Source organism: Gracilinanus agilis, chromosome 3, assembly GCF_016433145.1.
Source record: "Gracilinanus agilis isolate LMUSP501 chromosome 3, AgileGrace, whole genome shotgun sequence".
NCBI lineage: Eukaryota > Metazoa > Chordata > Mammalia > Didelphimorphia > Didelphidae > Gracilinanus > Gracilinanus agilis.
Window position 1 is genome coordinate 40393350 of NC_058132.1, and position 16383 is coordinate 40409732.

At 50.0% G+C, this 16383-nt stretch overlaps 1 protein-coding gene across 1 annotated transcript in view; it reads right to left on the reverse strand.

The window, feature by feature from the left end:
- PLEKHG5 (pleckstrin homology and RhoGEF domain containing G5) overlaps window positions 1–15394 on the reverse strand; it is a 31387-nt gene extending 15993 nt beyond the window's left edge. Inside the window, exons 1-6 of the mRNA XM_044667654.1 lie at window positions 15318–15394; window positions 5957–6086; window positions 3437–3539; window positions 2320–2380; window positions 1282–1373; window positions 151–287 (exon numbers count right to left, since the gene is read on the reverse strand). Coding sequence (XP_044523589.1) covers window positions 151–287; window positions 1282–1373; window positions 2320–2380; window positions 3437–3539; window positions 5957–5999 — 436 coding nt within the window. The 5' untranslated portion in view covers window positions 6000–6086; window positions 15318–15394. The remainder of the gene's footprint in view (window positions 1–150; window positions 288–1281; window positions 1374–2319; window positions 2381–3436; window positions 3540–5956; window positions 6087–15317) is intronic.
- Between the last annotated feature and the right edge of the window lie 989 nt (window positions 15395–16383).

A 16383-nucleotide genomic window follows, 5' to 3' on the forward strand; every position in this document is an offset into this window, starting at 1 on the left:
CTCTCTCTCTCTCTCTCTCTCTCTCTCTCTCTCTCTCTCTCTCTCTCTCTCTCTCTCTCCCCCCTCCTATCCCCTTAGTCCTTGAACCCTCAGGCAGGAAAGAGAACACTAGTGCGATCCTGGGCCAATGAGGGTTTCCCAAATACTCACCTTTAACCCTCAGGTAGTGACCCCCAAACCTGTAGGCCTCAAAGTGCAGGGAGAGTGGCGTATTGGACTGGTCCAGGTAGATATCCACTTTGGCTAGCTCAATGCCTTTCCTCTCGAACACTGGGAGCAACACCTCCCTGCCACAAGGAAATCTCCGTGTTGTTGGCCCTGGTACCCAACCCACACCTCCCCCGAGCCAGAGCTCAGACCCCCAGCCCCCTCCATTCAGAGAGGAAGCTAAACACCTGGTTATGCCATGCCAAGATCTCCCCCAAATGAAAGCGCTCTCTCTCCCCTCGAATTTTCCCCCTTCTGTCTCTCAGTGTCCTACGTCTTCTGTTAATCTGTACTCACAACAGCTCCCTGCCCTGCTCCCATAGCTGACTCCAAAGTGGGATTTGGATTGTGGTTTGGGATTCTTTTTGAACCCAAAAAAGCTCAAGGGGCCAGACAGGGCAAAAGCCACCCCCCCCCCCAAAAGATCGCAGATCTAGACCAAAAAAATGGCCAGGGAAGCCAATCCCCTGACTTTACAGATGAAGAAACTGGCACCAACAGAACAGTTAAAGTGTCTTCTACAAGATCAAGAACGTGGGATTTGAACCCAGGTCCCTGACTCTGGTTAGGGCTCTTTCTACAGTCCCATGCTGTCATAAATTAGAGTACTTCCCCTGGAACAAAGCCCTTTTTCTTGTCTTTTCCTTTCCTTTCCACCTTTCTTTCTTTGTCTTTTAATCCTTACCTTCTGTCTTAGCATCAAACTATGTACTGGCTCCAAGGCAGAAGAGTGGTAAGGGTGGGCAATTGGGGTTAAGTGACTTGCCCAGGGTCACACAGCTGAGAAGTGTCCGGGGCCAGATTTGAACCCAGGACATCTCTAGGCCTGACTCTCAATCCATTGACCCACCTAATTAAATGCACGCTGAAATCCCTTTCATGTCCCTTGGAGATTGTCCCAATCCAATCTGATCCTTTCCACCACCATTTTGGCAGCCCCAGCATCCAATCCAGAGTGTGACACTTGGGACTGTTTCCAATTAAGTTAAAAGACTAAATGTGGTAGAACCCAAAAAAGAAAACGGGCTGACAAAGATGGACCTCCCGGGCCTAAAAGGCTCCCCAAGGTCCTACCCTAAAGATTTCTTCTTCATAGCAGGGACGATCTCTGTCTCTATGTCCACATTCAAGTCAAATTTCAGTGTGAAGCACTCCTTGCTTGGGTCCTGGCAGGGAAAACATGGAGTTAGGGGACTCGGTGGCCACTTTTGTGCTTGGGGGGGGGGGCGCAGGGAGCCGAGCAGTGAACTGCCCCGGGAAAAGAATCCCATTCTGGGACACGACAAGATTTCTGAGCTGCTGAAGGATGTGGAACAGCTGGCGTGGGGTAAAAGACCCCTCGGGGTTAACGCAGTCTCTAACCTGCAGGAGAGGGGGTACAGCCGCTAGAATAAAGTTGTTCCAGCCAAAGGCGGTGGGCTGAGGCAGGGCAGTGTGAGATTAAAATGAATATCCAATAACTCCAAGTATTATATTTTATAAGATTTATTAATAATCACTTGAAGTAGAGGAAATAAAAAGACAAAGTAAAGCCTGAGTGAAGAGAAGTTTTCCTGACCTCGATAGTGGGGAGAAGAGAGGAGCCGCTGGGGTTACAGAAACTTTTATCTCCAGAATGTTAAGGATGTAACATAAGGATGAAAGTGGGATTCTGGGAAATGGAGTTCTGGGGTACAATATTCTAATCACACAGGAGGAATGAATTTCTAGACTGCACAGTTGGCATTCTGCAAATTTCCACACCGTAGGACATAGCCCCAGTGGTCTCCCCCTAATTATGACTCTACATGGAGTCATCGGGGTCAAATCTCATCTCTACAATTCCTCCCGCCCTTCCCACAGCAGAACCAGGTGCTACCCTGGGCTGGTGCCCGATGCACTCCCCCTAGAGGAAGGAAGAGAGAGAGACAGACAGACAGACACAGACAGAGACAGAGACAGAGACAGACAGAGAGTCTGAAGGACGGGGGGAGGACAGCACATGCTTAAGGATGCATGGGAGAGTGGGGGTGGGAGAAATGGGCCATGACCCCCCAGAGGAAGGCAGCATCCCCCAAATCTGATGCACAACAGCTAGGAATGCCCCCCAAGACCCTCACAGGGGCTCCTTACATCTGTGTGTCTCCTCCGAGCTTTCTTCTTTGCCAGTTTCAGACCGGAACCCTTCTTCTCCCTGAGGGCCAGCAAATGGAGTGAGGGCAGGGGTTAGAACACTGCCACAGGGCTTGGGAATGAGGGTAAGGAAAAGCCAGCCCCAAAGCCCTGGACAGAGAAGTGGGGGAGCCCCAATACCGCCCCCTTCCTAAGCCCATCCAGCACTGGGGAAAGCATCCATCCTAAACAAGTCCTGGCTTAAGTGGTCGGAACACCCTCTAGTGGCTACTGCCGGAATCCCACCCGATTTAAACTGGGCAACTCAGCATCACTGAATTTGGAATGGGAAGGAATAGCTTTTCTTTTTTAATTCTTAAAAAATTTTTATTTAACCCCTTCCCTTCTGTCTTACAGTAGCAATTCTAGGACAGAGGGCTAAGCGCTAGGCTGGCAAAGAGAAGGTATTGGCTTTGTAGATTCTTTTATTTTAAACCTCTGCCTTCTATCTCAGATTCATCACTGTGGATTGATTCCAAGGCAGAAGAACAGGCAATGAGGGTTAAGTGACTTACCCAGGGTCACACGGGAAATATCTGAGGTCACATTTGAGCCCAAGACTCCCTGCCTCATCTGCTGTGCTACCTAGCTGCCCCGCTGGAACAAATATTCTATTCCTAAGCCCCCATTTTATAGACAAACTGAGACTCAGAGTATACAAGTAATTCATTTAATGGTCTCACATGGAGTGAGTTCTAATCTTAGTTCTGCCATTGGATGGTTGGATGACTTTTGATCACTTTCCTCATCTATAAAATGAGGGCTTGGAACAGCTGATCTCTAAGTTTCTCCAGAGGGGTCTGAGATCAAACCCAGGGCTGTGTCCCTCGTCTCACACTTCCTGTTCTCTGCTGGCTGAGTTACTACATGATAGAGTCCAGGGGCCAGGAAAGTGAGCCCCTCCAGCAGCCCACCCCACTCTCCTGGGCCAGGAGAGGCTCCCGGCAAGGTGGGTCTCCCCCCCAAAGGGTAGCAAGGAGCCTGCCTCGTTCACCTGAGAGGGAGAATGGGCAGCAGAGCTCAGCTCCCTCCTAACGATCTAGTCCCTTGGTTAAGCCCTCCTTTGTCCCAGGCTCACCCTTTGCTGTCCATTAACCCTTCGTCATCCTCTTCCAGGTCTGAGGCTGGACTGGTTCGGGGGGGACACGACCGTGTGGAGACATTCCTGGCCAGGACGGAGCCTGGAAGAGCAAAAAGAGGAGAAATAGGATGAGGTGAACCCCATTCCCCACTTCCACGCCGGTCCTTTTCAGGGCAGAAAGGAAGCAGGTGGCTGGACGTCTGCAGCTAATCTTGTGACTTCTGAGACTCTAGTCCATAATATTTATAAAAGCCAACATTTCAAAAATGCTTTAATGTTCCCAAAGTGCATTAACTCATTTGATCCTTGCAACTGGAGCCAGATGTTATTACTTTACAAATGAGGAAACTGAGGTGAACAAAGATTAAGTGGCTTGTCTAGGAGATGTTATTTTCCTCATTTTACAAATGAGGAAACTGAGGTGAACAAAGAATAAGTGGCTTTAGGAGATGTTATTATTTTCCTCATTTTACAAATGAGGAAACTGAGGTGAACAAAGATTAAGAGCTTGTCTAGGCTCACACAGCTAGCATGTGTCTGAGGAGGGATTTGAACTCAAGTCTTCCAACACTTTCCTATCATGGCTAACATTTATATAACACCTACTATGTGCCAGGGATTGTACTAAGCCCTTTACATATAGCAATTCATTTGATCTTTATGACATCCTTCGAAGGGACTATTATTTATTCCCATTTTACAGATGAGAGAAAAGAGGCAAACAGAGGTTAAGGAACTTGCCCAGGGTCATACAGCTGTTAAGTGTCTGTGGCTGGATTTGAACTCATATTTTTCCTCATTCCAGGCCTGGAACTCTGTGCCATGTGGCACCACCTAGTTGCCTCTCAGACAAGACACCTTTGTGGCCATGATCTCAGCTTTGCTCAGGCACGGGGGCAATCTGGGAGTCAGTGCTCTTGTCCCAGACCTCCCCCAATTCTCTCTACAATGTCCCTGGAAAATGATCACCCATCTTTCTTCAGGAAGGGAGCAGGGGCTCCCCAGCTCACTCCTTCCCACAACATTAATAGGAAGTTTTTCTCTCATTTAGGCCCTGAAGTTTGCTTCTCTACAACTTCCAAAGGATCAGAGAAGAACAGATTTAGAGCAAGGAAGGAACTTGGGTTTTTTAAACCGTTACCTTCCATCTTGGACTCAATATTGTATATTGGTTCTAAGGCAGAACAGTAAAGACTGGGCAATGGGAGTTAAGTGACTTGCCCAGGGTCACCCAGCTAGGATATGTCTGAGGCCAGATATGAACCCAGGACCTGCCATTTCCAAACCTGGCTCTTAATCCACTGAGCCATCAAGCTGCCTCCCCTCCCCGCAAAGAAGAGACTTTTAAGGCCATCTGGCCCAACTTCCTCATTTGACATAGGAAGGTAGATAAACTCACCCATCAAAGATTTGGGCAGGACCAAAACCCAGAGCCATCATTCTTTTCCCCATCCGAAACAGCTTCACCCATTGCTCGAGTCTGCCCTCCAGGCCAGGGAGAACAAGTCTTTAATTGCTAGTGTTCCAAATGCAGGAAGACAGTCGCCATGTCCCCCCACACTCTCACCCACAAGCGTTCTCTCTCTAAGTCTAGATGTCCCCAGGCCTTCCAATGAATCCAGATAGGGCAGAGGCTCCAGGTCTATGCCCATGCCAGGTGCCCTCCTCAGGATGCTCTCTAGCTTGCCTTTCTAATATGCACCATCCATCCTTTTCTTCCTTGGCTCACCTGGGACAAGGTGAGAGTTCAGAAGATTGTATGACTGAAAGGAAAGAGGCTTAGCTATGACCTAGTCCAAGTCATTCATCTTAAAAATGGGGAAATTGAGGTCCAATGGGGACAGGTGACCTGTCCAAGACCACCTAGGGAATTAATAGCAGAGAATAGGGTCATAGATTGGGGGCTGGAGCAGACCTCCAGGTTACAGAGCTCATCCCCTTTATTTTTGCTGTCCAATCATTCCTGTCATGCCCAACTTCCTGGGGGGTTCCTTGGCAGAGACACTGGAGTAGTTTGCCATTTCCTTTTCCAGCTCATTTTACAGATAAATAAACTGAGGCAAACAGGGTAAAGTGACTTGCCCTGGATCACACAGCTAAGATACTGGAAGGGTTTGCCATTTCCTTTTCCAGCTCATTTTACAGATGAAGAAACTGAGGCAAACAGGGTAAAGTGACTTGCCCTGGGTCACACAGCTAAGATACCGGGCAGGTTTGCCATTTCCTTTTCCAGCTCATTTTACAGATGATCATTTTACAGATGAAGAAACTGAGGCAAACAGGGTGATTTGCCCAGGGTCACACAACTAAGAAGTATCTGAGTGCCAGAGAAATGAAGTGATTTGAAGACTCCAAGCCCAGCCATCTAATCCCTCCTCCCAGGCTGAGGCTCATCTCCCCACCATGACCCAGTGCAGGCTCAAAGCCCCAAGTAAGAAGAAGGCTTTGGGTGGAAGGCGCAGGCACGGCAGCACACCGTGAGGACGTCCACCCAGGAGAGTCCCAAGCCCAGCTCACCTTGGGGAGGCAGGTCAAAGCGGATGTGCCCGTCAAAGTGCATGGTGCTATGAAATTTGCCGTCACACACCTCACACAGGTTGAGGGGCCCCCGGCGGTGGAGCTGCTGGCAGTCGGCGTGGTGGCATACCTGGGGAGGCAAGAAGCAAACGTCTCAGAGAGAGGCAGTCAAAGCGAGGGCATCCGTCTATCGCTGAGGACGAGTGCGAGGATTCCCTTCCTCGGGGGCCATGAAATCCCAGCCACTCCTAAAGCAGAAGCCCCACCAGGACCTCATCCAACCAGTGGGCTTCTGGGCGTCCTCTGGGAGCCTTCGCCCTCCCAGGCATTCCATCCTACTCCTGTCGGGAAGTCGCTGCCATCAAGTCTAACACTGCCATCGGGGCTGAGCAGCAGTTCTCCAACCTTCTTCCCTGTGACAATTCTTCAAATACCTGAAGCCAAGCTCTCACCGCCCCCCACGGTCCCTAGGACTTATCTCTCCTTGTCTTCCAGCCCTCGCACTTCGAGCAGCCCTGACCTGGGTTCGGGAGGGGAGAGCACGGACCATGGAATTCCATTCTATCTAGTCATCTGGCATCTCCAGTAACTAGGGCACCGGGAGCGGCATTAAGTTTAAGGAAGACACAGTCTAGCCCCACCGTTGTAGAGTTTAGTGTGGGAGGAAGATAAAACCCAGCGAGAATTATCAAATTATCAAACAAAATAATAAAGGGTAAAACTGTAAGGGAGGTACATTGTGATACTCCATGCCAGAGAAGAGACTTCGGAGCCAACAGTGGAGCCAAAGGCACAAGTCTTGAGTTCAAATCCCACCTCTGCCATTTATAAGGGGGCTTCATTTTCCTCATCTAGGTGACTTTGGGGTCCCTTCCTGCCCGAATAAGCTACCTAGCCTTTCTAGAATGTTTTAAATTGATGTCATTTGATATCCACCACAACCTTGTTAGGTAGGAGTCATTATTTTCCCCACTTTACAGATGGGGAAACAGAGGCAGGCTTGATTCAAAATCTGCTTTTCTTTCCTGACTTTTAAGTTCAACATTCTATCTACTACACTCCCGACTGATTATCCCGTGAAATGTGCTCTCCCCACCCCCCATCACCTTATGTCTAGACTATTAGTCATTTGGTTGTCCTCTGCCTCAGATTCCTCCCCAATCTAGGCATCTGGTAATTAGCCACCGAAATGATTTTCCCGAAGGGCAGGCCAGGCTATGTGTCATTCCCCCTCTTTAATCAATCCCAGTGACTCCTCTTGCCTCCAGGATCAAATATATATTTGGCTTTTTTTGTTTTAACCCTTACCTTCCATCTTAGAATCAATACTGTATATTAGTTTCAAGGCAGAAGAGCGGTAAGGGCTAGGCAATGGGGGTTAAGGGACTTCCCCAGGGTCATACAGCTAGGAAAACTTGAACCCAGGACCTCTCATCTCTAGACCTGGTTCTCAATCCAGAGCTGCCTGGCTGCCCTCTACGGGTTTGGCTTTTAAAGCCCTCCAGAACCTGGCCCCCTCCTCCTTTCCAGTCTTCTTCCCCCTATGGACTCTTCAGGCCAGTGACACCAGCCTCCTGGAAGTTGCTCCCATCTTCCTCCCCCAACCCTAGCCTATTGCCATCTCTCCTGGCTTCCTTGAAGTTCCAGCCAAGGCTCCACCCTTCCCAGCCCCACTACTGCTAGGGTCTCCCCTCGGAGCTTACTTCCAGTTTCCCTCTTATCTCTAGTCCACACAGTAGTCTGTCTGTTGGCATGTTATCTGCCCCAGGAGAATGTGAGCTCCCGGGGGCAGGGATTGTGTTTTTGCCAGCCTCCTCGGTATCTCCAGAGATTATCACAGGGTTGTGGTTCTTCCATTGGGTTTGTTTGTTTATTTTTTTTTTAGTCACATCCGACTCTTTCTGATCCCATTTTGGGGTTCTCTTGGCAAAGATACTGGAGTGATCTGCCAGTTCCTTTTCCAGCTCATTTTACAGATGAGGAAACCGAGGCCAACAAGGTGAAGTGATTTACCCAGAGTCACCCAGCTAGTAAGTACCCGAGGCTGGATTGGAACTCAGGAAGATTCCAAGCCCAGTGCTCTATCCTCCTCCAGCCAGCTGCCCTTGTCACAGAGTGAGCTCTTAGGACATGTTTGTTGACTTGACTTCATAGGGAGTGAAAATTAGTGTCTTTCTGGCTAGCAGTAGAAGCGCCAAGTAGAGGTTAAGTTTAAATCATTAGCTTAATTAGAGACAGCTTCGCTCTCACTCTCCTCCCTTTCCCCTTCCCCCTCCCAGCCTTTCACAGAGCCCCTTTATTGGCTCTCTTTTGCACAGATGGAAGGTATTCTATTAGTTTCCTATAAATTGGGGAGTTCATTGGTCTCTGGATCTCAGACTTAAGCACGAAGTCCCCATCCTTTGCACGATACGCAATAAAGTCACATCTGTCTGCATCTCCTCCTGGCTTCTCCGATTGAGTGACTAAAGGGGGTGCAGTTTGTTCTATCAAGGATCCCCCCAAATTCCCACTCTGGACAACTTGAAGGTATAAGACCAATAATATAATGCAGCCTTCTCTTCTTTCCTCAAGCCTCCCATCCATTCTCTCCATCTCCCTCTCTGCAGAGCCCCTTCCGTCCTATTTTACCAAGACAACAGAGGTTCCGGACAGCTCCCGCTTCTCCCCTTCTCTTTATCCCCGACCCCTGTTCTCTCCTCTCTTGCTTCAGTCTCTGATCTCTTCACCCCTTCTCCTCACCCAGGCCGACTTGTACCCTCCATCTTATGCCCTTTTTTCACCAGCAGATCCCCTTCCAATCATCCCTCCCTTCTCTCTAGTCTTGGATCTTTCCTTCTCCACTGGATCCCTCCCCAACAAACTCACGTCTCCTTCTCTCCTTGCCTAAAGAGAAATAATCAACAACATTCTCTGGATGTTCTCAGCTCCTTACCTTATGGTCCTCCATCTCTTCTCCCATTTCTCTGCCAGACTCCTAGAAAAAGCTGGCCAGAATCAGATGCCTCCACTTCTGACTTTGGCTCTTAACCCTTTGCCATCTGGCCTCAGACCTCATCCCTCAGCTGAAATGTTAACTAACACTCTTCTCTTTTAAAGCCTTACATTCTGGATACTCTGTATTGGTTCCAAGAGAAGCATGATAAGGGCTAGGCAAAGGGGCTTAAGTGACTTGCCTGGGGTCACACAGCTAGGAAGTACCTGAGGCCACATTTGAACCCAGGACCTCCTATCTCTAGACCTGGCTCTCAATCCACTGAGCCACCTAGTTTCCCCCAAGCTCCCCACCTCCCTTTTAAAAACCTTTTCCTTCTGTCTTAGATTTGCTACCAAGTCGCTTAACTGCCATTGCCTAGCCTACTCTTCTGCCTTGGTACCAGTCTACAATGTTGATTCTGAGATAGAAGATAAGGGTTAAAAAAAATGATATTAAATGTCAGTTCCAAGGCACAAAACAGTTGTAAGGAAGGGTTAGGCAATTGGGGTGAAATGACTTGCCCAAGGTCTCATAGCTAGGATGTGTCTGAGGCCACATTTGTACCCAGGACCTCCCAACTTCAGGACTGGCTCTCAATCCACTGAGCCACCCAGCTGTGTCCTCCCACCCCCAAATACTTAATTCAGTTACTAAGTTTTATCAATTGTTCCTCCATGTTTCTTGTATCCATTCCCCTCTCTCCAGCCACAAGGTTAGCCCTCTAGCTCATGCCCTCTTACTTAGAATACTTCCAATCACATCTGATTAGTCTTGGTGCTTCTAGTCTTTCCTGTTTTAGAACCACCCATTAAGATTATAAACTCACTGAGGCATTTTGTATCAAATGCCCAGAACTTGGCACTTAATAAATGTTTGACTGACTGAATAGCTGCCAAAGTAAGACTCCTAAAAGTTAAGACAGACCACCCAGTGTCACTATCCTCCTCTGGAACGATCAGTGGCTCCCCTCTACCTCTAGTATCAAATACAAACTCTTCGGTGGTGCTGAAAGAAAAGAGTTTCCCAGGACCTTGCACCAGCCAACCACCCCAGCACTGTCCTGCATCACTTGGCTTTGTGAACTCTGGGTTCAAACCAAAGTGCCCTCCTTTAGCTACTCGTACACACAGGGCACTCACCGCATCTCCTCTCTCACCCAGGCAGTTAGCTTACTTCCTGTTCATCTCTGCCTTCCTGATTCCCAGCTCCCTTTAAAGCTCAGCTTAACGTGGATTCCCATGAAAGGCTTTTTCCAGATTCCCTCCCCAACTAAAAACTACCCCTGCCTTTGTCTTCCTTTGTGAAAACTTGGGGCAGTTCTATTTTCTAAGGCAGAGGGGAGGGGTAAAATAAAATCGAATACAGAACTTCTTGAGGGGTTGTTAGTAGGTACTTAACTAACAAATGTTTGTTGATTGATTTTATAGCCAAATTGAGCCATTCGATGAAGCACCTACAGTGTGCTGGGATACTAAAACCAAAAAGTCCCCTTCCAGGAAAATGCAATCACGTAATCACACTTGCTGCCTGCTTATTATGTGTCTGGCGCCTTGCTGGGCACAGGAGTGGGGGCATGTGCCATAATCACAGCTGGCATTTACATACCCACCCACAGTTTGGAAAGGCCTTTACGGATGTATCATCTCATTGAGCTTCACAACACACACTATTATACCCATTCTTCCACTGGAGAAAACTGAGGCGCACAGAGCTTAATCCGTTTGTCCATGACCAGGATGCTAGTAATAATAATCTAGCTGCCATCACTTCCGAACATTAAAGTCTGTAAAGCACCGTACACAGATAAGGACTTCATTTGGCCCTCCCATGATTCAAGTGCTCTTATCCCCATTTTACAGATAATGGAACTGAGGATAGGAGAATGTAAGTAACTGGCCCAGGGTTTAGGATGTGTTAAGCCTCAAAGGGCCGGTGAATATTTGAGGCAAGATTGGAACTTGGGTCTCCCCGATTCCAAATCCAGTTTTCACCATGACTTCACTCAGCTTCTTCAATATAAATGTCAACAGTGGGACCTTGAACTCAGGTCCTTCTGACTCCAAGAATGGTGACATTCTATCTGCTATACCAAGCTGTCTCCTTATGGTTCTGCCCACCAGGGTCTTCTAGTTGAAGAGGCAAGACAGACAGACACACCACAATGTTTTATAGACATGGATGGATGTGTACACAGACATTATGTACAGACTATAGACCCATGGTTAGGAAACATGGTCAAATATACACAGAGGATGTGTGGATACACTCCATTTGTGTGCGAATATATGCACGTGTGTGTACTTATGCATGTCTGGTGTGTGCATACATACTCCTTCACACACAGATTCAGGGTATCAAAGAGGAGGAGGTTAATCAAACACATGCCCTGGTAGAGAATCTGGTCTGTCAAGGTCAGAGCTAGGACCCCGTGGCAGTGAATGTCCCGCCCAGGAATTCTCCTGACCTTTGGACTGGGGTTTGGAGAGTGGTCAGAATGAACGGAGTACCAATAAATACAATGATCCAGAAATAATATGGCCACCAGTCTGGTACACGAGCACGGAGCTTACAATATTAATACATCAATAATACTTTCGAGATTAGAGTATACCTGGGATGCCACCGTATCGGAAGCTTTAATAGTTAAAAAGTGCAGCAAGACTTTGGGTGATTGTGTGTGTGTGTGTACATGAGTGAGAGATAGAGGGAGAGAGAAAGAGGAGAGAGAGGACAGAGAGAGAGAGAGACAGACAGAGAGAGACAGACAGAGAGAGAGAGAGAGAGAGAGAGAGGGCAGAGGGGAGGGGGAGACAGAGACAATGAGAGACAAACAGAAAGAGAGAGAAGAGAGGACAGAAGGGAGAGGGGGAGACAGAGAGAATAGAGAGGACAGAGGGAGAGATAGAGAGAAGCAGAGAGAGGCAGAGAGGAGAGGGAGGGAAGGAGATAGAAGAGAGAGGAGAAAGAGGACAGAGGGAAGAGGGAGAGACAGAGACAAAGCAAGCACGGAATCCTGATATGATAAAGTATAAATCGAAAGACCTGGGGACGAAGGCCCCTTGGAAACCAGACCAGTGAACAACAGCATGGAATGGACAGGAGCAAAGTTTAATTTATTAAGCACCTCCCACATGCAAGGTCCCATTATAAAAGAAAACCCTGTCCCTGGCCTCTATGCTTTCCAGGCTGGTAAGTACTAAGGGAGGTGGAGGAAAGGGGAGATCTGAGGAGTCTAGAGGAAGCCTGGAGCAGGCTGTGGGCAAGGAGACAGGGAGGGCATTATTCGCCATTCTCTCCAGAGCAGGGGTCTGCTTGTGAGGAAATCATCCCAAGGCAGCAGAAAGGAGGAAGGAAGAGTACACTTAAGGTGACCTCCAGGGGCTTGCCTGGGCTCCTGTCTCCTCTCTCCAAAGTTCCAGCCCCCAGAATGGGGGGAAGAGGGGGAGGAAGCCAACTCTACAGAGGCCCCACCATGGGAAGAGGCTGACAGGGCAGAAAGGCTGCTCAGAACCAGAAAAACCGAGGGCACCATCCCTCCCCAGACACTTGGTAGCCACCCAGGCAAGTCTCTCAAACTCAGGGGTGGCCCTTCATGGTTGGAGGCGGGAGGAGTTCCCTCTACCAGTAATATCACAGCCCCCATAAGGCACCCCTAAATTAAGGATGTAACCACACGTAGATTTACACCCATATTTTGTCTCCAAAGTCATAGTGCAGAGCTTTGAGGTAGACATACATGCATCCATCCATCTACGTGTGTATGTATACACATGTAGAGCATACATGTATAGCCTAGATATGTAGAGTATGCAGAATGCTCACGATGAAAAAAGAACTAGAGTATCAAATTCAAGGCCCTTCCCTCCGCAGACCTCAAATTCAGACTCAGAGAATGAGACTATCTAATCCAGGCAATCAGCAATTATTTGTGGGGCAAGTAGGTGGCTCAATGGATAGAGAACCAAAGTAGGAGATGGAAAGTCCTGGATTAAAATCTAGCCCCAGACAAGTCTAAGCTGTGTGCCCCTGGGCAAGTCACTTAACCCCCTTCCACTCTTCTGCCTTGGAACCAATACTTAGTACTGATTTTAAGACTGAAACTAATGGTTTTGTTGGTTTTTTTTTAAGTATTTGTTCAAGACCTACTATGTGCTAGGTACCATATATACCTACAATAAATAATAGATAAATATATTAAGTACAATACATTGATTAATATCAGTTAAATTTATAAATTAAATAGGCAAGAAGCCTACATTCCACTTGCCAGCTTTATAAAACAGGCCCAGCAGTTTGCCCAGTCACAGAGCTAGTGAGGGGAGGGTTGGGGGAAATGGGACTAGGATAACCAGGTCTCTCAGCTCCTAATCATTGGCTCTTCCTCCTGCACCATCAATTGCTTAAAATTCCATTTTTCATGTTATTTTCCAGGAAAATCAATTGATCGTGTCCCTACTATGTGCTAAGCACTGTACTAGACATTGGAGATTAAAAAAAAACAAAAACAAAAAAAAACACACAATGAAACCATCCCTGCCCTCAAGGAGCTTCCATTCTACCTGCTATCTGCATCCAGAGAAAAGGACAGACTGCAATAGGAGTATAATCCCAAACTACCCCCACCACCATCTTGATCCCGTCTCACATCCTTCCTATAGCTTACATACCTAAGGAGGGTAAGAGGGAGACCCCCCAATCACCCAGGTCCCAGGTTTATAAAACCACTGCAGGGGCTCCTGGGCTGGGAGGACCCCAAGTCTCTGAACTCGCTTTCAATATGCTGATCACTGTATTTTCCATCTAATTGGTTTCATCTCTCCCTCCTCTGCATTTTCTTGGGTGAGAAGGGGCACATAGATTTCCCCAGACTGATCCCCAATCCCCCAAAGCTGGGTTAAGAACCCCTGATGGAGAGCTCAGGGAGGGCAAAGGCCAAGGAATGCTGGGAAAGGGCCATTTACAGAAACCCAAACCCCGGGGGCCACTCTGGATTTCAGGAAGTGGAAGCCAAGTTTTCTCCCCAGACCACTAGCTGTATAGCCAGAGCTCGAGGGGTCCCTCAATTCTGCATGGATCAGCCCCTCTGCTGGGGGAGGGAGGGAATCAGGAATGGGCATCTGGGTCCCGATGCTCTGAGGCAGAGGCAGAAAGGCTGGCAAGAAGGAGGAGGGCAACCACAGTGGGCAATGCCTCTCCCCTCCTTCCCTACACACAACTCAGGCTTAGCTGATTGCCTGGAGAAGGAGAGAGCAGCAGAGACAGAACCTTCCTCCCTGACCCTAAGAGAGCCACAAGGCCCAAACAAAGGAAACAATAGAGGGCGTGGAGGGCCCCCAGGGATGGAGAGTGTGTGTGTGGGGGGGGGGGGGGTGGCCCCCAGCAGAGCCAGAGGGTGAATGAGCTAGACTAGAAGCCCCAGCACAAGTAGCTTCTGTTTCTCTAACCCAAGGGGAAGCTAAGAAGCTAAGAGAAGCTGGGGTAGCCACCCTACATAGCAGGAAGGGAACCTGGAAGAGAAGACAATCCATCAGCCAACAGGAAGGCCCTAAGCCTTGACAACGACATGCTAAGAAAAAATAATAATAATAAAAAAAGCTCCCTGCCCGCAAAGAGCTTCCAGTCTAACAGGGAGAAAATATATGGAATTCAGAATATACAAGATAAACTGATTTTTTTTTTTATGGCCCGGGTTCTGGGGCCCCTCCAGGGCAAAGGTCCCTAAGCAGACCCACTCCAGGGAAACTGAGGGCAATCAAGCAGGGGAAAAGGCTGTGGCTCAGTAAGGGGAAAACCGTTGGGAGAGTAGAATGAAGTCAGCCTTCCGGCGTTACATACATGTCTACACACGTCCAGGGGGGGCCAAGCCCATCCACTCTTTCACAGAGGCACAGGAGGAAAGCCTCAGACCCTCACCCTCACTTTCTCCCGCTGGCAAGCACATATTCACCCTCCCTCCGGTACTCTGGGACCTCCGCGGCCCCATAAAGAGCTTGGCTCCTATTCAGTCCGAGCGGAGGCTTCCAGGGCGTGGGGTGGCCAGGAACAGGGAAGAAACAACCCAGGGGAGAGGCTGTGTCCTCCTGTGGCCACATCCTGACAATAGACAGGATGTACTGACAATGCCTAAGTCCTCTCTACCACCCAGGCTACTCTACTGCCCTGCTCCCAGCAGAAGGCTGAGCCCAATTCCCACCCCCACCCCGAATCCTTCAGCAGCCCGCGGGGGCCCAGGTGGTGTGGCACGCCGTGTACCAAGCAGGGTACTTTCTCTCCCTCCGCAGCCCCCGGGAATTAGGCGCCGAGATTGAAGCTAGAGGAGACCCAGGGTGGGGAGTAAAGAAGGAAGCAGTGACAGGTCCGGGGCCAGTGCCAGTCCCCCCCTACCTGGTCCTTGCAGTAGCCTGCGTCCCTAGCCTGAGGAAGCAGAGGTGAGGGCAGGCCCGGCCTGCGGCGCCGGGAGACTCCGTGGCCCGTCCCCATGGCAAGGATCGGGGAGCCAGTGTCTGCGCTGCTGGCTGTGGACAATGCGGCTGCCCCCGCTTCCTGCCATTGTACTGCCCGCCCACCGGCTCCCGCCCCCAGCCAAAGCCTGGCCTCTAGGGTCAGCCGGTCTGCCTTTGAAGGAGGCCCGGCTCCCACACAGCAAGGGATGGGGCGGGACCGGGTTGGAGGGGTGGGGTAGCCAGGGACAGCGCTGGGAGGCGGGGGCAGTGCGGTAGATGAAAAGGACAAAGATGGGGCAAGGGCAGGCAGAGTCCACACGGAGGAACAGCGGGGATGCCCTCGGGCCAAACTAGGCTTTCCTCCGAGTCTGAGGCTGGGCGTCCCCCACTCGAGGTCTGGCCTCTCCCGAAATACTGAGGCTACGTCCAGCGTCTCTGCCTTCCGCCAGGGGGCGCAGGGGGCCCAGGTGGGTCTCATCTCCGCCCCCCACCTCTCCATCCACGCGGGGGTACCCAACTGAAGAGAGGCTCAGGCGCAAAGGGAAGGGGACCAGAAGGAAGGAGGAGGGGGAGCAGGGGCAGGCACACGGGGCACAGGAGCAGCAGCCGCCCTCCAAATCGGAGCCTAGCCTTCCGCCCCCACGCACCCAAAGGCTCCTAGGCCTGGGGACGGTGGATTCAGGTTGGACCCAGGGTATGGGGTCCCTCTGGCCAGTTCCACCCTCTCCTGGGCTGCATAGCAGCCCCAGCCACAGCTTCGTGACGCAGTGCACCTCCTCCAGCTGGCTCCAGGGCGGCCAGAGGCCCAGACCATGGTAACCTCTCGGACCCGGAGGGGGACCCAGCACCCAGCATCTGAGCAACGACCAAGCCTCTATTAAGGCCTCCTCCAGCCTCCTTCCTCCCTAGCCTAGCGGTTGGCCTCTCTCACGACCCCCGGAGGCAGACTAGGTAGCCGAGCTACCTAGGCTTCCAGGCTGGATCTGGGGAAGGAGGGAACCCCGCTG